Below are 22779 nucleotides of genomic sequence, written 5' to 3' on the forward strand. Positions count from 1 at the left end.
GGACGAAGGCGCTATATAAATGCAGACAATTTACCATTAACACATTCCCATTTTCAGTTCCGGAAGGGTTCCAAGATGACGGTAAAAAGAGTAAAAAGACCATCTTCCACACACCTCATCCTCCTGGGAAAAGAAATGTTTGAGACCAAAGGTGTAAGCACATTGTCACGGTGTTCCTGCACTGAAAAGGGCAGCTTCTGGAATGCAGCTGCTCTACGCAAATGTATGTGTTCAGAGACACCACCTCCAGCCCTTGGTGGTGAAGCCGACTGTCTCAGCCCTTTGGGGTCTGTGGGGGGGGGGGCCAATGCGCTTCGCGGTGGCCCCAAAATGCAAGAGGCTGTCTTCGGTGACAGTTAGAGGAAGCGCTTGCTGATTCAGAGAGGACCTCCGGGTCTTTTAACCGGTATTAAAGGGCGGTTTCCCCCCCTCTCTTCAGGTCCACTTGGTGGCTGCCTCTGGGGCGGGTACGGTGGGCCTGTAGTCCTGGTGGAAGAAGGTCTGGCGCGCGGCCTCCCCGTAAATGGCCGAGCTGGACAGGCTCTTTCTGTCCCTCCTCGTGGTCATGAGCCTCTGCCACTGGCAGAGCAGCTGCTCGCCCTGCTCCCGGAAAACACTGGTGGTCAGAGTGTAGAGGATGGGGTTCAGGGCGCTGTTAATGGGCAGGACGAAGATCACCACCCAGGACGTTATGGTCCCTGTAGGGTGGGAGGGAGAGAGACCGGCATTACAATGTTTATTACTATTGATAAAATAACGTTTAACTATACAAGCGTCGGCAATTATTGAGTACAGCGAGCAAGTGAAGCACTGCCATTGAAATTACATAACAGGGAGCGAGGGCAAGAGAGGAGAGGTAGAGAGAGAGAGTCACAGAGAGGAAGAATGAAAGAAGAGGGAAAGAGAGAGGGAGAGAGAGATGGGGTTAAAATGAATTGAGTGTAGCAGTCAGCTTCCACAGACACATAAAAAGGATAGCTGTAAAATGGTGGCAGTCACTCTAAAGGGCACCTTGGGTGGCTGACAGGGAAAAGTTAACTCAGGGAAGGTGTTTTCATCAGATATACTCGGCATGAATAAATGGGGCTTGAAAAGGCCATTGACAGGGGACGGCCCAGTTCTACAGCACATAAATACAGAGCATACAGCTTACAGTAAAGCACAGAGCACTAAGGAGAATCACTGGCATAACATTATCCTACTCAAACGCTCTTTAAATGTTCCCTGACCCTGAAATGTATTTCCTCTTCAGAAACAGAAACATAACAAGGATGAACAGTTTAAGCACTCTCCATTATTACATTTGCTCGTTTTTAAAGCTGAGCAATTATTTTTTTATCCATATTAGTGCAAGTAGAAAACAAACAAAAATTTGAATTTTTATTTCATGAATACATTTCTTAAAATCCTAGCAATAAAATTACACTCAAATAAAACATGATACTTATACTTATTTGATCTGAGTACAGAGCCAAGCACCAGCATTTAATTTGATTTAAACTGCAACTCACATTTTGGGGTGCGCAGTAATTCACACCTTGTGTTTCTTATGCTAAACCTTATTCAGACTTTGAGGAAAACATCTGTTCTCCTCAAGGCTCGAGAGGAGGCTATACACACCAATCCGTAGCAATAAATTTAAGAGACTTTCTTCTGCAGAAAAACAAAATCTCCTGTACACAGCCAAAACACCACACAGGCAGCCTTTCCCCGTCTCCCCCATCTCCTATACATCAGTGGTTAAAGGGGACAGATGACCTCGGGACAGGACAGAGAGGACCCCGTGCCGTTTATTTGGACGTTGGGAGCAGCGCCGGGGGCGTCTCCATGCGAGGGAGTGAGCCGCCCTCCCAGGCAGGGCTTGCCGCGGTCTCTGAGTGTGGAGTGCCGCAGCGGATCATAAATTCAGCCCACGGAGCAGCGGCCAGCCAGGGACAGGAGGCCCCACCCCCGCCCACTGACATGACTGGGCTATAGCACTGTGTTATAGCACAGCTAACATAACTGGGCTATAGCACTGTGTTATAGCACAGCTAACATAACCGAGCTGTAGCACTGTGTTATAGCACAGCTAACATAACCGAGCTGTAGCACTGTGTTATAGCACAGCTAACATAACCGAGCTTTGGCACTGTGTTATAGCACAGCTAACATAACCGAGCTGTAGCACTGTGTTATAGCACAGCTAACATAACTGGGCTGTAGCACTGTGTTATAGCACAGCTAACATAACTGGGCTGTAGCACTGTGTTATAGCACAGCTAACATAACCGGGCTGTAGCACAGTGTCGAAGCACAGCTGACATAACAGGGCTGTAGCACAGTGTCAAAGCACAGCCGACATAACAGGGCTGTAGCACAGTGCCAAAGCACAGCTGACTGTGCAATATGGGGCATAATCAGGCTGTAGCACGGTGTCAAAGCACAGCTGACATAACAGGGCTGTAGCACAATGTCAAAGCACAGCTGACATAGCAGGGCTGTAGCACAGTGCCAAAGCACAGCTGACATAGCAGGGCTGTAGCACAGTGTCAAAGCACAGCTGACTGTGCAATATGGGGCATAATCAGGCTGTAGCACGGTGTCAAAGCACAGCTGACATAACCGGGCTGTAGCACTGTGTCGTAGCACAGCTGTCTGTGCAGTCAGGGGCATAACTGAGCAGTAGGCCCCCATATCCATGGATTTAAGTACACAGCAGGGGTTTGGGTGAGCTCCAAAGCACCAATATCCAGTTTCACCTGGACAGGTGCTCCCAGATTACATCAGCAAAAAAACAGAAAACCTAGTCACGGCAAAAAACAACTGTCACCATTGAGAGTATCTCTGATGAACTGTGAAGTCACTTTGAGGTGATCTGTTTGAGAGAATCCGCTGAGCGATTGAATAATTCTGATTCAAGTGAAAAGAACCCTTTTGCCAGCAACCACAGCAAAATAAAATGTCAACAATAAAATGTTTACATTGCCTCCAAGTGACTGTTCATTGAAATTCGTCCCAGTCTACTTTTTTCCCACTGAACTTCAAAACTACTGTTGTGAACTTGAGTAAAGGACCATCTGGAAAGATCAGAGCAGATGTGGGCAAGAAAACGAATCAGTTCGAAAAAAAAAAAAAAAAAAAAAATGTCATTGGGTGTAACAGGTGTAACTGTGCCAAACCACACAGGGGAAGGCCTTCCCCCCACCCACTGACCTGGGATCTCCACCTCCAGCAGGGACAGGACCTTGACCAGGAAGATGGGCAGCCAGCAGAGGGCGTCGGAGAACACGATGAAGAAGAAGCGGTTGGCCACGGCCACGTCCTTGTGCAGCCGGCTGCGCAGCGCGGTGGCGTTGACGCCCGTCTTGTAGATGGAGCAGAACATGCTGGAGTAGGACAGCACGATGACCAGGAAGGCCACCAGGTTCAGACCTGTCCGTACGGGGGAGACGGGGAGGGAGGTCTGTCACATCATGCACCGTACAAATCAAATGAGGCTCATTCACCGGCCTGTACAGTTCATTGATAACTAATAGCCAACAATACAAGTTACTCAACCGAAAAAAAACTAAACAAAACCTGAGCACACAGTGCTTGCATTGCTGGTGAGAACAAAAACAGATCAGGTAACACCAGCGCCAAATGTCTATTTTTAAATGAAATTATCTACATAAAAAGTGCAATGTGAGCATGGGAAGCAGTTTGGAAATTAATGCAAACATCAGATCTTTAGAATTTTACTCATGGGTATCAAGCAAGAGCGTTGCATCGTCACTTTCTGAAAAGGAAATGGCCTTATACAGAGCACCTTGCACAGCTTACAACCTCACATTCAATCCAAATATACAGTAGGGTAGTTGCTGTAAAAACCTTGCTCAAGAGTGAAAACGCAGTAAGTTTCAGTCAGTCAATTTCATAGACACAGATTAAGCCTGGTCCTAAACTAAAATGAGTTTTGTATTGCGAATGTCCATTCAAAATGGAATTTGCTCAAGGACTCGGCTCAAACTGCGTCTGCAAAAACCGATCTGTCTCATGACGACACTAAAACACTCCAAGGCTTTCCTGCAGTGCGGATAATAAAACTGCTTTTTGAATTTTTGCTCGCGCTGGCCGAGCAGACCTTTCTCCACGGGAGGAGGGGAGGGGCTCACCCAGGAAAACGCCCGTGGTGTAGCCCCTGGCGGTGGGCTTCTCCGCCAGCTCGGAGTGCAGGGGGAAGCAGACCCCGTTGCGGCCGTAGTAGTTGCCGAAGAGGTCGTCGTCCAGGAGGGGCACGGCGGCGATGCAGAAGCCCAGCAGCCAGACGGACGCCAGCACCGCCACGGTCCGCCGCTTGCCCGGCCGCAGGTGGCTGAAGGGGAACACGATCACCAGGAACCTCTCCAGCGTCAGGTAGGTGATCAGCAGCACCGACACCTCCGACGACAGCATGGCCAGGAAGCCCAAGGCGCGGCACTCCGGGCTGTCCATCCACGCCTGAGCGTTTCGGTTGTACTCGCCCCGGAACTTCACGTCCGACACCCCCACGAAGAACAGGTACACCCCCATCAGGCCGTCCGCACCTGCAGCCGCGGGGGAGTCACAGAGCCAGGGGGGTCTACGCGGGTTCAAATCCAAAGTAGGACACAGCTGCTGGCCCCTTGAGCCACTGCACTTTATCACACGGGAGTAAAATGTATGCCGTGTGTCACAAGTGTGTATATATGAGTTATCATGGATCAGACTGTGTGCAAAGCTAATAAATAACGAGAAAAAATATTTAAAAACAACTACAGTACCAAGCAAAACATTTCCACTCCAGTGCCGATTTAAAGCCTACCAAGGGCTTGTGATCTGACCTGCTTGTACGCTCGTTCACATCGCCATTTTCTATCCTGCTATAATTGTCGATACGTTGCAAATCACAGCGTTTGGCTTACAATTATGAAGCCGGGCTGGCTTCTCTGCCCTCAGCTCCGGTGAGAGCCCAGTGCATCTCACCCTCAGGCAGCCTGCCACGTCAGACCCACCACACTGCTCTCACACCGACAGCGCGGAGATGATGTGCTAAAGCAGGTGTGTTTGACTGATGCACCGGCCGAGAGCCGGGACAACATAATCGTAAATAAACCTCGAACAAAGTGACAGGCTGTAATAGAACACTGCTGCGCACAGTGCATGTAACCCAGACATGCATAAGAAACCACTCATTTGCTGATGGCTGCTACTGATGTTAAATCAAGATATATGGATTCCCGAGACAGACGATTTCTCCCCCTTTTTCATCCGACCAATGAGGAATGGAGTCCATGCATTGTTGCAGTGACATTTTATGACATTTATTTATTTATAAAACACTTGATTAATGGTACTGTGAGTTCCATTACCTGCCAAAAAAAGTATGTATGAGGATCTAGCTGCTGTTTGAGCGCTGCTCCTTCGCACAGCAGCACACTGTAAAGTTTTTACTGCTACTGTTTGTTTAGAAAACCGCAGAACATAAAAGGCACAAAATTATGTTCTCATCCTCGCATGACATGTCAGCATCTAAAGCAGTTATAGAAGATGATTTGTTTTTGTACAATGAAGGAGCAGGGGTATGGATAAGTAAACATTCTGTGCTGGTATTGACTACGGAGAGCATTTCCTATTGAACAGGAAGGCCCGCTTTGCTAAGACTGCTTTATCAATTGTTCCATGTAATCATGTCATAAGAGTGCAGAGCATCTTTCAAAACCAAACGTGTTAGGACTGACAATTGCTAATTGCCCAATACATCTTTTGGACAAATTCTTTCTCTGTCAAGGGTACACAAATTAACTCCCAGACAGTCTAAAAGAGCGTCAGGAAACTGGAAGATGGGAAGAAGAAAAAGATACGAGAGCAATAATTTGTTAATGCAATTTATATTCATCCTGGCAATTCTTTATTTTTAATGAATGGCAGTTTTATTTTGTAATGACGGCGATTATTCTGTGTTAATACTGTCACAGAGAAGGCCAAGTGGAGTCAAGTGTAGGAAACGGCTGTAAACAGAATGCTTATTTTGCATTGAGCCTGGCTTTTTGAAATGAATAAGGAGATCTGAGACTGCCCTGCAGACTGTGTGTGTCTGTCGATGGGCCACTCAGTCACGGTCCGTCAGCCTCCGGCGTTCCTGCTGCCCTCGAGCTCCGGGGCACCACAGAGAAGCCTGTCTGAATGCTCAGCCAGCTGAAACATGACAGGAAGTCCCCGGGCACAGGAAGTATAGAATTGACAGGAAGTCCCAGCGCAACAGGAAGTAAATACGTGACAGGAAGTCCCAGGACAACAGGAAGTGAATACGTGACAGGAAGTCCCAGGACAACAGGAAGTAAATACATGACAGGAAGTCCCAGCGCAACAGGAAGTACAAGCATGACAGAAAGTCCCATCGCAACAGGAAGTACAAGCATGACAGGAAGTCCCAGCGCAACAGGAAGGTACAAGCATGACAGGAAGTCCCAGCGCAACAGGAAGGTACAAGCATGACAGGAAGTCCCAGCATGACAGGAAGTCTCAACACATAGGAAGTACAAGTGTGACAGTAAGTCCCAGCACGGCAGGAATTACGACAGGCCGCCCAAGCGCAAGGGGAAGCTGCTCCACCAATCGCAGCCTGACAGGCAGCGAACACCCCGGCGCGGGGACCGATAATGAAACACTCGCCACACAGCATAATCACCTCCTTTGTGTAAGAAATAAATAAATAAGAAACCGTCTTTGATGCTCCCGAGATGACACCACTTGGGAAGGCTTGCGCGAGCTGCAGCACCATTACTGCGCGTGTCTGGGGGAAGTTTCATTAGCGGGTGACAGGGCGACCCGCTCCAGTCAGCTGGGTGTCCGTCTATTACTCTGTTTCTGCACCCCTGTCTCCCGCCAGAGCGAAGTGCGAACATCCAGGTCTTTATTTTAACTACCCAGGTGTTAACGGACTGCCTAAAGTGGGAACCATCATAACAACCAGCTTTGACTTCCATACCACACGCATACCATACACACATTACCGCTGTGATTTATGCAAATTGTCCAATTATGATGAAAAAGGTGTGATGAGGCTGCCTTCCTGTGTCCACCAGTCTACTGCTAACATTAAAATTATCCTTGTTTGTTTAAAAATAAATTGAGTTCTGCTCCCAAGGTCTTTCGGCTTTAGGTGTGTTGTGAATTGGGAAGAAGGGGGGGGGTCCCAAAGCCCCTAGATGACCACATAGGAGAAGTCTGAACCCCAGGCTCTGGGCTACCTGAAGGAGGCACTACTGAACAGGAGGGCAAGTGTACTCACAGGATACACTACAGAACCAGAGGGTGAGTATACTCACAGGATACACTACAGAACCAGAGGGTGTGTATACTCACAGGATACACTACAGAACCAGAGGGTGAGTATACTCATAGTATACACTACTGAACTAGAGGGTGAGTATACTCACAGTATACACTATTGAACCAGAAGGTGAGTATACTCACAGTATACACTACTGAACCAGAGGGTGTGTATACTCACAGGATACACTACAGAACCAGAGGGTGAGTATACTCATAGTATACACTACTGAACTAGAGGGTGAGTATACTCACAGTATACACTACTGAACCAGAGGGTGTGTATACTCACAGTATACACTACTGAACCAGAGGGTGAGTATACTCACAGTATACACTACTGAACCAGAGGGTGAGTATACTCACAGGATACACTACAGAACCAGAGGGTGAGTATACTCATAGTATACACTACTGAACTAGAGGGTGAGTATACTCACAGTATACACTACTGAACCAGAGGGTGTGTATACTCACAGTATACACTACTGAACCAGAGGGTGAGTATACTCACAGTATACACTACTGAACCAGAGGGTGAGTATACTCACAGTATACACTACTGAACTAGAGGGTGAGTATACTCACAGTATACACTACTGAACCAGAGGGTGAGTATACTCACAGTATACACTACTGAACCAGAGGGTGAGTATACTCACAGTATACACTACTGAACCAGAGGGTGAGTATACTCACAGTATACACTACTGAACTAGAGGGTGAGTATACTCATAGTATACACTACTGAACTAGAGGGTGAGTATACTCACAGTATACACTACTGAACCAGAGGGTGAGTATACTCACAGTATACACTACTGAACCAGAGGGTGAGTATACTCACAGTATACACTACTGAACCAGAAGGTGAGTATACTCACAGTATACACTACTGAACCAGAGGGTGAGTATACTCACAGTATACACTACTGAACTAGAGGGTGAGTATACTCACAGAATACACTACTGAACCAGAGGGTGAGTATACTCACAGTATACACTATTGAACCAGAAGGTGAGTATACTCACAGTATACACTACTGAACCAGAGGGTGAGTATACTCACAGTATACACTACTGAACTAGAGGGTGAGTATACTCATAGTATACACTACTGAACTAGAGGGTGAGTATACTCACAGTATACACTACTGAACCAGAGGGTGAGTATACTCACAGTATACACTACTGAACCAGAGGGTGAGTATACTCACAGTATACACTACTGAACCAGAAGGTGAGTATACTCACAGTATACACTACTGAACCAGAGGGTGAGTATACTCACAGTATACACTACTGAACCAGAGGGTGAGTATACTCACAGTATACACTACTGAACCAGAGGGTGAGTATACTCACAGTATACACTACTGAACCAGAGGGTGAATATACTCACAGCACAGCACCGTGATGCAGAGGGTGAGTATACTCACAGAATACACTACTGAACCAGAGGGTGAGTATACTCACAGTATACACTACTGTGTGTTTGATTTGTTGTACGTCGCTCTGGATAAGAGTGTCTGCTAAATGCCACGTAATGTAATAATGTAATACTGAACCAGAGGGTGAGTATACTTACAGCACAGCACCTTGATGCAGAGGGCGTGGAGGGTGTTCTCGGCGCGTATGACCGTGCGCATGCCGATGACAAAGAGGTTGCCGAAGCAGGTGATGAAGGCCATCACCCACACTGACACCCGCAGGACCGTGTTGGCCAGCAGGTCCTCGAAGGACGAGATCCCGTCTGAGTTGGGGCGGCACTTGCGGACATGAGGGGCATAGGAGCAGTACTGGAACTTCTTGAAATATCTGAAATATTAACCAAAAAAATAATAAACCTCCCATCATTAAAAATGTGTGTGGACACCATTCGAATTAGAATGTGTGTGGACACCATTAGATTCACATTTAAAAGTTCGCATTTTAATATGTTAGGTGATCACCAGAATGGGCAGGTGTGTGAGTATAATTAATGGCTGGGGGCAGGGGGAGCATGTCAGTTTCCTTTTTGCCCGCCCCCTTCCCAAACAACCAAGCCACATTCTTCCCTGCCTGCTCTTTAAAAGAGAACGACGCTGGTGCCTACATGAAGGAGAGGTTTCTCATGGGCAGGAACATTCGCGTCTGAATGTCCGGGATATCGACACCCTCCAGGCCTCTGTGGGGGACGAGAAATAAAAACAGACAAACGGAGGAGATTAGCGCGCCACAATCCGCCCCTGGTTGACCAATCAGTATTCCATCTCCTTCTGTCCGATCCGCCATTTTAACTGCCTGGGTGTTCTGCCATCTTATGAACTCAGACACAGGCTAAGGGCGGGCTCTCTCTCAACTGCCATCCGCTGCACACAGCACGGTGCAATCCATTCACTGAACTCATCGGACACAAAGCCACAGTGCATCAGGGCCCACGCAGATACTGACAGTGGCGAAGGGAGCGCGGCGATAATCATCACCGCGCTGATATATATGCCGCGTAAATGGCTCTGCTCTGCTTTATGGCACGTTTAGATCCTTCTACGGGAACTCTGCCAGGGCCTCTCGCTTTAATTTGGATGGCAGGAGGAGATGAAAACTGCAGCCATTAACCGCCGGGTGGAATTGCAGTGTTTAGAAAAAGAAGAGAGATAGTACGCAAAGCAGGACTATTTTACTCACAGGGACTGAAGCTGGACGAGGTGATAGAACTGACCTGGGTGGATATGGCCCAAAGGGTTGTGGGACACATTTCTGTCGCAAAACAAAACCCAGTCATTCCCAAAGCCGTGTCGGCGACAGAGACATCTTCTAAGTCATAAAGCGATGAGGAGAATGTTCCATAATACAATGCAGAAACCCATCTTTAAATAATTTTATATTATAACGGCGGCGTGGGACTCACAGCACTTTCAGAGACTTTAAATCCTTGAAGATTTTGTTTGGCAGCTCTCTGATACTGTTGCTTGACAAATCTCTGAAATAAAATGATCGGGAACAAAAGTGAAATATGATCCCATCTCTGGGACATGCTTCTAATTATGTGTCATGGGAACAATCAACACAAACGCCTTGTGGTTTTAAATTCATTCAGATTCTCATCTCCACCATGAAATGATCCCTGCTGAAAAGAGTGGGGAGAGCGAGTGAGACGAAGAGGAGAAAGAGTGATAGAAAGAGAGAGGAGAAAGAGTGATAGAAAGAGAGAGAGAAAGAGTGATAGAAAGAGAGAGGAGAGAGTGAAAGAAAGAGAGAGGAAAAAGAGTGATAGAAAGACAGAGAGGAGAAAGAGTGATAGAAAGAGAGGAGAAAGAGTGACTAAAAGAGAGGAGAAAGAGTGATATAAAGAGAGGAGAAAGAGTGATAGAACGAGAGGGAAAAGAGTGATAGAAAGAGAGAGGAGAAAGAGTGACTGAATGAGAGAGGAGAAAGAGTGATAGAAAGAGAGATAGGAGAAAGTGAGACTTGCGTGCGTGAGAGACAAACAGACAGACAGATAGAGATCAGAATTTTTCCTAATACTTGGATCTCACATCCCCCCCCCCCCCCCCAAAAAAAAAAAACACTACCGGAAAACAAAACAGGAAAACAGCAATATGCACAGATTTAAGACCGTGGCAATGGCAGGGCCATTCTCATTACAGCAGAAAGCAGAGTATTCAGATCCTGAATACAGTAGTTATCACAACAGATCAGGTGAAACGTGGAAGTTAAATTAACACAAGTTAAATTAACACAAGAAATCCACTAGAAAAAAACATTCTGGGACACCCTTAGGGAAAATTATTACCTCAGTGAAAGCACAATATAACAAAAATCAACATGGAACGAACGCCAAATATTCTCCCAGGGGAAAATTTTAGACAGAAAAAACTTAATCTGTTGTGAGCTGTTGTGTAGGGAAAACTAAACCATAAATCACCCTACCTCTATAAAACAGTCAAAACACTTGGGAATATGCAGCAACATAAAACTAGACAATGCTCTCCAAAGTTTCCATAATGTCGTCCATGATTCTTTGGATATGTTAGAGTATTAGAAATTCAATGAAGCTATGAAATATTCAATAAAGCGGAAAGATAATATTCAAACTATAAAGAGCAGTTACATGATCACAATAGACAACTCTAAACAGACAATTTCAGGCCCATATGAAAGGCCCCTTCTTGAGCCTGAAAATGTGGTATTAAAACTCAATGACTTTCAACTTATTCTTTTTTTCAGTATGGATTTTGTTCAAATCACATATCAGTTCAAAATGAGGGACCAATGTCTCAAAGCGAGATACTGTTTCAATAAGGCTATCCACTTCTGTCATATAAAACTTTAGTGATTTCTTTAATGCTGTTTGCCATGAAACTCCATTTGGAAAATCTGGAAGGTATTTCTGGAACGCCATTAAATTGGTCTACTATTTAACAGGAATATAATTATTTTGCCAGTGTGAGACATTGAAAATGCTGAAGGTTTTTGTGGAGTCCCACAGTGATGCCTTTGCATTTGTCTATGAACATACTCCCCTTGGCCAGAGCCCTTCAGAAACATACAGTATTACCCAATTTTACACCAGTTAAATTGTGACACCATTAGACTCCAGAGAGAATATTAGGCAGACTGAGGCTGGTGCATAACACCACACCCGGGTCCCAGGGCCTTAATGCCGGTGATAAAGTGAAGAGTCTGCGGTTGTGCTCAGTTTAAATTTGGGCTTCCAGCACCACATTAGTGTGGCCTTTTCCCAGCTGAGAAATGTAATTAAAGTAAGGCCATTCTTCTCATAGTCTGACGCTGAGAGACTGAGGCATGGGTTTGTACCTGGCAAATTACAGTCCTGTAATTACCTCTTCTCTGGCCGTCTGATACAAATACTGACTGATCACAACCTCTACACAACAAAGCACCAAGAATATTAATAGGAATCAAGATGGAGGGGTCACATCCCATTTTCCTTAGCTTCTCTTGCATCTTGGCAGGGTCACATTCCCAAGTCCTTTAGAAGTTCTCATTTTAAGCATGCAATGGGAACATAGCATTATAATGACTGGAGCCTATCCCAGCATACATTGGGTGAAAGGCAGGAAAACACCCTGGACAGGTCACCAGTCTATCGCAGGGCACACACACCATTCACTCACACACTCATACCTACGGGCAATTTAGACTCTCCAATCAGCCTAACGTGCATGTCTTTGGACTGTGGGAGGAAACCGGAGTACCCGGAGGAAACCCACGCAGACACGGGGAGAACATGCAAACTCCGCACAGAGAGGCCCCGGCCGACAGGGATTCAAACCCAGGACCTCCTTGCTGTGAGGCGGCAGTGCTACCCACTGCACCATCCGTGCCGCCACAATAGTTAATTTCATACCCAAAATGCACCAAAACTACCAAAACTCTGCCTATGTCTCAAAATAAAATCATTCTATCAAAACACCAACACTAGTTTTCTTCCAACCAGAATACGTTGTCAGTCATAGCACAGTGATTGCTAAAAACACTAACAATCAGTGGCACTACACACAACACAACAGTAGATGCATTTTCTGTCAGTCTGAAGTGGCAAGTAATGCTCTCTATTTTTTCTCTGTGTTTTTTAAAATTTGATTAAAGCAGTACTTTGATCCTTGATTCATAGTGTAGAAATGTTTATTTATTTATTTTTTACAAACTTTTCATCACAAAGGAGAATGGCACATCTTTACTGTATGGAACATACCATGGTAAATGCAGCAAGGAAATATAATAGATGTGCTGCAGTAAAGGTTTATTGGCATACAGCCATTACAAATGAAAACGAGAATTTCGATGTAGTTTAAATGGTAAATGGACTGCATCGATATAGTGCTTTTATCCAAAGTGCTTTACAATTGAGGCACCCATTCACACACATACATACACACACACACACACACACACACACACACACACACTCATATACCGACGGCAATAGGTGTGCGAGTGTGCTACCATGGCTGTCATGTAAGGTACCAATCAGTTCATCAGGAGCAATTGGGCTTTAGGTGTCTTGCCCAGGGACACTTTGACACACAGGGCAGGGGATTGAACAGGCAAAATTCTGACAGTCGGAATCGCATACCATTTTACAAACTAATTTCAAGGGATTTTTTATCCTATCATACGTGTACACATAGCGGCACATTCAAACAGGACATGACACATTCAGCACTCAAATGTCAGGGAAATGTACATCTCCATGAAACAGCAAGGAGGCCACACAGCATGCAACGGTATGACAATGTAAACCCAGGGCAGGCCTGTGCTCTTTCATATAAACAGGGGAGACCTGAAATAATCAGGAGACTTCCAGCAATTCTGGCCTGAATTGGACCTCATAACATACTATGAAACAACTGACAGTTACTACATAGGAATAAAAATGATCTACTACCCAAAAAAGGGGTTTATGCGTTTCATACAAGCTATTGCTCAATATTAAATATGGCCAAATATTACACCACATATTATTGTTTTGCTCGCACTCAATGCAGTCTTCAATCCAAGGACGGTGTGACCATCACTTACAGTTCTCCCAGAATCCTTAGGGACTGAAATGTATTTTCTGGAAGCGATGTAATTCGATTGGCGCGCAGTGATCTGAAGAGAACAATGATGAAAGCTGTGTTATTACATTCAGGGCAAAAAATTAAATCGTAGAAGCAGTTCATGTTTTACAACTTGTATCTCACGACATTGAATCTGTCCATTTCAATCAAAGGTTTCATAAATTATATTTGCCTACACCCTCAGGGAACATCGTTATGAGAGGAGCAGACTCAGTGAGAATTGGAAATAATTAGAATCAACCTGGAAAAAAAACTGCTATTTTTCATAGCAGTGGAGTTAGTGGAAAGAAAGACTTTAATCAGACTGCCGCCTGAAACTACTTGTGTCACAAACAACATTACAAACAATCTTGCACAAAGGCTTGTGCTAAACATCTGGCACAGGCTGTAGGGCAGTTAATTCTCACAGGAATCTCCAGTGCCACTGGGGGTTTGATTCCCCACTGTCTCTGTTCTGTGATGCAATCTCTATCTGTAGCTCTTGCAACTTTCCCTGTCTGATTAAACTGAAAACACGTAACACATACACGTTTGTGTGTGTGCATGTAGGCGCCTGTCTGTCAATTTGTCTGGAATAGGGACGTCGAAAACTTGTTCCTGTTTTTCTAGTGTCTAATATCTCCTACCTCGTCAGGTTGTTTTATTTTCTAAATAGATTTCCCCACTCTGAAGTAATATGATACAAAACAAAAAGATTCACCTGTGATTTACCCTTCCAGAAATGTAAAAAGTGCCAACTGAACACGCAACTGGAGAAAAAATATGGTAAAGCTGGTCAAGAATGAATTAAACAATATCATGTCTCACTTGAGATGTCAACTTAAGCTATTCCCCAAAAAAGTTTCATATGTAAATATTTGACAGGGTTTTTCAAAGCACATTGAATATAAACAGAGTATAGACTACCAATATTACTGTTCTCACGTTACCTCTATTCTTGACCTAGGGGTTGAACCCTTGCCCTGTGCTATGGACAAAATCCACACATATACGATCAAGTTTTTTTCATTCTGCAGAAAGGACTAAGGGCGCCGAAAATCTACAGGCGCTGAAAATGTCCTACGTGTCTGGAACCCCCCGTGGAGACATTAACACGACTCTCCTTTTAGGGAAAGAGTTTCCCCAAAGCAAACCGATCTTTGATGAGATGTGTGCTTTAGCTTTAACGTGCCGCTCTTGGGCCACAGTCCATTCGCCCTTGGGTTAACAGGAGAGCTCCGCGGACGCGGCGGTTCTATTCGAGGCTGTCGCACCGCAGTCCAGCCATAGTCGTGCCGCGTGGATTATCCTCCTTGGCAACTCACATGAAAGGGGGAGTGCAGGGTCATGGATGAATTAATATTCATGACAGGAAATCTAAGCCACCGGAGGAGAGCCTATAAGCCCATCCAGATGGCTTCTAAAATTCCCAGAATTTGCGATTCTAGCATTGCAATCAAACATCGGTCCTTGTCCCAACCTTTGGTCTGGACCGCAGATCAAGCATGAAAATGGAAACAAAAAAAAAAAAGGTATTAAAGTATTAAACATAGATCTGTTCCCAGGCTAAGCTACCTCTGGGGGATTTCAAACAGGTTTGGCATGGAGAAAGATCTACCCTTACAGAAGGACCACCCTTATCTCTTTGCCTTTCATCGGCACCCGGAAACCCGTATGTGCCTGGCCGTGGAAACTGAACAGAGATTAGGTACAGGACCAGGTCACAGCCGGATTATCTGAGGCCCCCTGTTGGGCTCCGGTGTGAAAGCACCTCAGCGAGACCCTCCCTGGGCGCGGCGGAGTACTCACAGCACCGTGAGGTTACCGCACGTCATCAGCGTGGAGTCGTCGAGGGTCTCGATCTCGTTTTGATCAAAGTCCCTGGGAAGACAGGCAGGAGGAAGCAATTAGAGGCGCGACCGGAACAAGGGACGACAAGAAGATGATCGCACTCACCACGCCCAGCAGGCCGTGAATTTATCTGACAGGGTTCCAATATTTATACATCTGCTCATTCCAACATGGTAATCTGCCACTGAACTTCGCCGTTTGCCAATTGACCCCTTAACCACCGAACAAACGGCTACCTGTGATAATTAAATTTGATGAGGGGCACCTGAATCTATCTGGAGAGTGCAATCTGATTTTCTTGGATCATAAAGCCTTTCCCCCCACTTACATACAGTACGTGTACAGAAATTCCATAGAGCAAAGATGCTTTCAAAAAGAATGAAATTAACCATTTTTAATATATTTGGAGGTTGATTTTGAACATATACACTCACCAAGGTAGACATCCGCTTGTTAATGCAAATATTTAATCAGCCAATCATGTGGCAGCAACTAAATGCATAAAAGCATCCAAACATGGTCAAGAGGTTCAGCTGTTTTTCAGACCAAATGTCAGAATGGGGAAGAAATGTGATCTAAGTTACTTTGACAGTGGAATGATTGTTTGTGCCAGACGGTTTGAGTATCTCAGAATGATGATCTGCTGATCTTCTGAAATTTTCATGCACAACAGTCTCTAGAGAGCGAAAATCCAAAAACACCCAGTGACCAGCAGTTCTGAGGGCAAAAATGCCTTGTTGATTAGAGAGTTCAGAGGAGAAGGCCCTCACTGGAAGCTGACAGGAAGGTGAAAGTAATGCAAACAACCACACATTACAACAGTGGTATGCAGAAGAGCATCTCTGAACACACAACATCAAACCTCTTATAGTAACCGGATAGGCTACAACCGCAGAAGACCAATTTATCTAAAAAATAAGTCTAAAGAATACCTAATAAAGTGCTCACTGAGTGTATATTTAAAAAAGTACTGTAAAGAGCAGTGGACAGTTAAGAACTAAATCAAATCAATATTTGTTTTAACAACACTTCACCTTTAAAACGGCATAAGTTATTTTAGGCACGCTGGCCGATAGCGGTACTGTAGGTGGTAACAAACATACGCAGACTGCGTTTCGCTTGTTTCTGGCTATCCAAGTAATCCCAGACAGCCTTGATCAAGTTTTTCATCAGAAAACCTAATATGTTACTTTATTTAATAGAATGCAAAAAATTCACTGCAACATTTATTTACTAATGCCGAAAAATAATACATAAAATTTAGATTTTAAAAAATCTTGGGTTCCTAGGACTTTTGCACAGGACTATATCCATATTTATGATTCAAGAAAATCCTACTCCACTCTCCAGGTGGGTCCAGATCCCCTTCAGTTATGACAAGTAGCTGTTTGGTGGGTCGATATGAAGCAGAGAATGACAGGGTAGCAGCCGACAGACACATAAATATACAACCACAGAATCAATGGCCTCTGTCATCCAGATTGATGAACGTGATTCCAATCTACCTGAAGCCTGGAGACGGATTTTCTCGGATCACAAACATTTTCAACGCGACGTCACGACTTCATGCTGTGGCAGCCATAACCTGATTGTCCGGCAGTTACCAGCAGGAGCAGGAGTGGGTCGAGAGGCAATGCGCCTGAGTTCTGTACACACTGTTCCAGAGGAGCAGACACAGAACCACACAACTGACAGCCAGAGGGGCCTTCTCTAACAGAACAAACAGGTAGCAAACTCACAGGCCAACCCACCCTGGACACACTCTCTGTAGGGCGAGGAGACGTGTGGTGACAAACTGAACAAGGACAACAAATGGGGGAGAAATCTCTGTTTATTCAGGAGTCTAAAAATCAGCACCACTGCACAGTCATGTGTCATGTGTTTCTCAAGCTCAGCCCTGGAGCCAGCTGCATTTGCTGGTTCACATTTCCACCACAGTTAAATTCCCAGAATTTTAAGAAGCTGTTAATTTTTCTCAATTGCTCCTGATGTTTAGAGGGAATAGTTACCCTCTTGAGCCACAGTACGCTAGAAAATAGCAATGCATGCCATGGCTGATGAAAGTGCAATGTTCCCTCGCCTGAGGTAAGATACATTTTTTCCCCATATAATGGAAAACAACTCAACGCGTCAACACGCAGTAGGCCGATTATACCGTTTCTTCCCAGATAAGGGGACGTGATTAATCGCTGTAAGTGTGAGCTAAAGTATACTTATACAAAACCACATGGTGAACCTTCATTACATTTCCTGCAATACAGGAGCCCTGAAAAACTATGCTGAAATAATGTGATGATGGGTAATTTATCAGTGATATACAATATCTTTTGCCGGGACCTGACAGATGCTCGGTCGCACACTTGCAGTCTCCGTGAGGCGCAAGAGTACATGTGCGTGTGTATAAACAGTATGTGTGCGTGTGTGTGTGAATGTGTGTATAAGTGTGTGTGTGTATAGGTGTGTGTGTGTGTGCAGAAGTGCACAGGCAATTAAGAATCCTGACATACAGACAAGTCCATAGTTTTAACATGTTACAGGTCCATATGTCTCTGTGTTTATAACATGTTGCAGGTCCATAGGACACTGAGTTTTAAACTGCTACAGGTCCATACAGCACTGAGGTTTAACCTGTTTCAGGTGTGCGGCTACATCTGTGTCTCGGCTGTGCTGAAAGCAAACCGCTTCAGGTCCCCGGCCATTGAGAGGTAGGTGTCGACCACTATCCATCCACCTGTCAATTTCTGAAACAGTGCCTTCGGTGCTTAAGTATAAATCTTCCAGAACATAATGTGTTCAACAGGGGATACAGGTAAGCTGAAAGAGCCAATCTATAACTTGTTTGAGGAACTATAGCAGGACCGAACAACCTTTGGTGTGGCATGGAATATCCACAGGGTTTTCTGAGAGGTCAGGAACAATGGCTAACAACAAAGTTTTCATGACCTGGTTGCATCCACTATACCAGGCCTACAACCCCAGACCTAGGTCCTGTTCTCCGCAGGGTCTGCTGGTGCCAACTCCAACCATGCACACCACCACCTGATTTCACTAATGAGCTTACTTCCTGAACCGAGGAGTAATTTGTGAAGTCAGATGGTGTTGTGCATGGTTGGAGTAAATATGTGCAGAAGCTGTTGTCCACAGAACCTGGAGTTGACTATTCTGTGGCAAGAAGTTTCAGGGAAAAACTGCACCTAGTATTCACCTTTAAATCTACCAATGAGGCTCTTCTCTGCACAAAACCCCCTCTCCCTCCCAGTCAGCAGGTTAAGGAGCAGGGGCTTCTGGGTAGAACCACAGCAGGAGTCACTGTACACATCATCCACTGAGCCCAGATCATTCAACCTCAAGACACCCCTGCCTCCATATCCCCCATAGAATAGGAGGGTACCGGACCCAATCACCCACTGAGCCCAGACTGTCCTGCCTGAAAATGTTCCGACCTCCATATCCCCCATAGAATAGGAGGGTACCTGACCCAGTCACCCACTGAGTCCAGATGCCTGAAGACGGCCCTGCATTCGCATCCCCTGGCAGAGGGTGTGTGGGGGGGGGGGCGTAGAAGGACGAATGAGAGTTGGCAGTGGATGAAAGGAAAAAGAGGAGAAAGGCTGCTTTAAAAGGAGAAAAGCGAGGAGCTACTGAAGAGCTAAATTGAGTATCTGCTCCAGGTTGAATGAGGAGACGGCGGGGAATGGAACCGCGGAATGACTGATGGGACATAATCAATACATCACATCTCCCCGTCGGTCACAAAAAGCACCGCGCTTTATCCCATCTGCGCAGCACGCCAAATAAATGCGCTTCTCATTTCGCCCGTCCACGCTGCACTGAAAGGGGTTTGATTGACAGGGATTGTACGCCAGCGACATGTCCCAGAGTAAAACATCTGAGGAATCATTTCTCCTCTCTGCACTGTAGCCTGTGTTTTCACTTTTCTTCCATCAGCTGTTTCTGATTCGACTTAGCAGAGAGCATATTGGTATCAGATGAAATCAGATACGGCAAATTGATTTAGCATAGAGACGCTGAGCATATTGCTACCAGACCTAATTTTCCATGCAAAACCCATCTTTGCTTCCCCTGTGGGTGTTCAGATCGGTCAGGTATCATACAAAGCTAACGTGAAAATAAATCGCTGCTAATGAAAGAAAAAATGTTTGCACAAACCGACCAAAACGAAATGCAGGCCAGAAGCGGGTTTCTTCACCACTAATGTGATTACGGCGAGATCTGAGCGTGGATACGCTGGAGAGCGCTCAAAGTAATGGTAAATGGTAAATGGCAGGCATTTATATAGCGCCTTTATCCAAAGCACTGTACAATTGATGCTTCTCCATTCACCCATTCATACACACACTCACACACCGACGGCGATTGGCTGCCATGCAAGGCCCCGACCAGCTCGTCAGGAGCATTTGGGGGTTAGGTGTCTTGCTCAGGGACACTTCGACACAGCCCGGGGGGGGGATCGAGCCGGCAAACCCTCCGACAGCCAGATGACTGCTCTTACTGCCTGAGCCGTGTCGCCCGGAACAATGACAATTGAGACAAGGATCTCAGTGCAGCAGTGACAACAACAGCAGTCATCGACATCAGGATCATCATAAGGTGCTATTATCGATATTATTAGCAGTATTATGAGTATGGTTTGGTGATGTGTGACTTACACCCAGCTGAGCGAGGGCATGCGGACGCAGAGATTCTCCCGGGGAAGGTTCAGCAGGGAGCAGCTCACCATGGACCTGCGGAGAAGCACCCTGTCAGCTGTGACTCGAACGTGCATTGATAAATAAAACTGACTAATATTTCAAAATAGGTAAGATTTTTGTGTTATAACGTTGTTACAAGACAAATGTAAATCCCTTCCTGTCATTGAAAAAAGGCTCACTGACATGTTGACTCACCCTCTGCATTTTTTAAATCCTTAAATTTGGGTTTACAATTCACAGTTGACGGACTGACACTCTGTATCAAAACATTGTACAGCTGTACAATAATTCAAACTCATTGGTTGAAAATTGGTTCAAATTGCCACAGCGAATAGCATTTCAACATCAACGCATTCACATTTGAGGGTATTTTTGCTGAACTTCCTCTCTTGACCATTAGGAGTCTGAAATTACCTATTGTACCTTTAAATGAGTTAATAATATAATATAATATAATATAATAATAAGTCCCTTTATAAGAGCAAAATATAAACGCTTAATATAAAGCTTTTTTAAATGCAACTAGGTCAGAAAATGAGAACAATGATCTCCCCTTAAATCTTGACTTTTCAACTATTTGAAAAACAGTAACAACAGCTGTCTGTCTGTCCAGGTTTCTCTCCTGTTTTCTGGAGATCTATTATCCTGTAAGTTTTCAATCCAACCATAATTTAGCAAACATGATACTAGTAATTAGCAGCTCATTGAGATCCCCAGCTGTTGAATGAGCTTTGTGCTTTGTTAGGGAGTGAAAACCGTAAAGGACAGTAGAGCTGCAGGAACAAGGTTAGACAGCCCTGCTTTGGTTTTTGATATCGGAAAGCAGGGCTGTCTAACCTAGTTCCTGCAGCTCTTCCGTGTTTTCTGCACATTCTGAGTGTCAAGGAGCCAGAACACAGGTGGGTGCTCATTTATGAAGGTCATTACGGCGAGACTCTGGACAATATGCAAGAAAATGGATGGCAGAAAAGCAGGGCATCAGAAACGCACGAGAGAGAGGGAGAAAGAAAGATGCTCATAAATGAACAAGGACAGAATGTATGAAAAAAGCATGATGGGAAGGATCAGGATGGAGGCAGGGGGACATATTTCAGCATATTCATTTGGCGACACTTTTCTATTTACTGTATTCTTTTATCAAAATAAAAGAGGAAGGATTGGGTTGGTGTGTGAAAAACCCATCTCCGTTCTGTGAAACACTGCAGACGACAGTGTGGCAAACTACTGCTTCATAACCTGGAATCCTACACCCAAGCTTTTACAAATTACTCCTCAACAAGCTTTCATTATTATTTTCATCATACAGACAACAAGGCAGCACAGCCATGAAACAAATGGCTATATCTGAAAAATGAAAAATGTAAGCCTATTTAAACGATGTGTTCCATACCCGAGGAATACTTACAGGAAGAATAAGCTCCTGAGACCAGTGAACGTGTCCTGAGAGATGCTCGCCAGCGGGTTATCGTCCAGAATCCTGAAGGAGAACATCACACCCAAGCAGCTGTCAGCATCGTTAAAAATGGTAAATGGTTGACATTTATTTAGCGCCTTTATCCAAAGCGCTGTACAATTGATGCTTCCCATTCACCCATTCGCACACCAATGGCGATTGGCTGCCACCCAAGGCACCAACCAGCTCGTCAGGAGCATTTAGGGGTTAGTGGTCTTGACCAGGGACACTTCGACACACCCAGGGCAGAATTGAACCGGCAACCCTCGGATTGCCAGATAATTGCTCTTACCGCCTGAGCCAATGTCACTTGCAATTCCATGCATTTACATAGTGTTTTCCTCACACTCAAAGCACTTTACAGTGATGGGGGAAACTTGCCTCGACCACCACCAATCTTGGTAATGTATGGCAGCCATTTTGTGCCATGCATTGCCATGCAACACTCACCACACGTTAGTTAAAATGGAGAGGGAGAGAAATGAATGATGATTATCCTTCAGGCTAGACACATGAAGACTCTGAATGATCATGCTTCAGGCTACGAGTATGGCAGACAGCTACTTCAGGAAGCCTCTCTCGCGCACCCGTACGCTCCCTTTACACAAAACTGGAAAAACGATTTCCCAGCCAGCCTGCGGAAAACACCTGTTTCCCGTTCTCATCCCTGCCTTCGGCTCCTATTAGTCACAGCAGTAACTGGATAATGCGCTTTTAATTAGCGCAGATCCACACAGCTCCCGGCTTGTGACTCTGTGGCGGGAAGTAAGACAGAGTCATTTCTTCTAACTGCACAGAAATGCTGGTCCTCAGATTCACGCATTATATCCTGATGCCAGATACTATTTACAGAGACAATGATGTTGGCGGAACGGCCTCACAGCTGTTCCAGTCACACAAG

At 45.2% G+C, this 22779-nt stretch overlaps 1 protein-coding gene across 2 annotated transcripts in view; it reads right to left on the reverse strand.

Annotated features, from left to right (window-relative positions):
- Positions 1-396: 396 nt before the first annotated feature.
- rxfp2b (relaxin family peptide receptor 2b) overlaps positions 397-22779 on the reverse strand; it is a 41931-nt gene continuing 19548 nt past the window's right edge. For both annotated transcript variants that reach the window (XM_061217007.1, XM_061217006.1), the window contains 11 exons: positions 21831-21902; positions 20384-20458; positions 15672-15743; positions 13843-13914; positions 10205-10276; positions 9982-10053; positions 9410-9481; positions 8903-9132; positions 4137-4547; positions 3196-3414; positions 397-698 (listed from right to left, as the gene is read on the reverse strand). In XM_061217007.1, coding sequence (XP_061072991.1) covers positions 436-698; positions 3196-3414; positions 4137-4547; positions 8903-9132; positions 9410-9481; positions 9982-10053; positions 10205-10276; positions 13843-13914; positions 15672-15743; positions 20384-20458; positions 21831-21902 — 1630 coding nt within the window. In that variant the 3' untranslated portion in view covers positions 397-435. The remainder of the gene's footprint in view (positions 699-3195; positions 3415-4136; positions 4548-8902; positions 9133-9409; positions 9482-9981; positions 10054-10204; positions 10277-13842; positions 13915-15671; positions 15744-20383; positions 20459-21830; positions 21903-22779) is intronic.

The sequence above is a fragment of the Conger conger genome, chromosome 13 (genome assembly GCF_963514075.1).
Source record: "Conger conger chromosome 13, fConCon1.1, whole genome shotgun sequence".
In the NCBI taxonomy this organism is placed as follows: domain Eukaryota; kingdom Metazoa; phylum Chordata; class Actinopteri; order Anguilliformes; family Congridae; genus Conger; species Conger conger.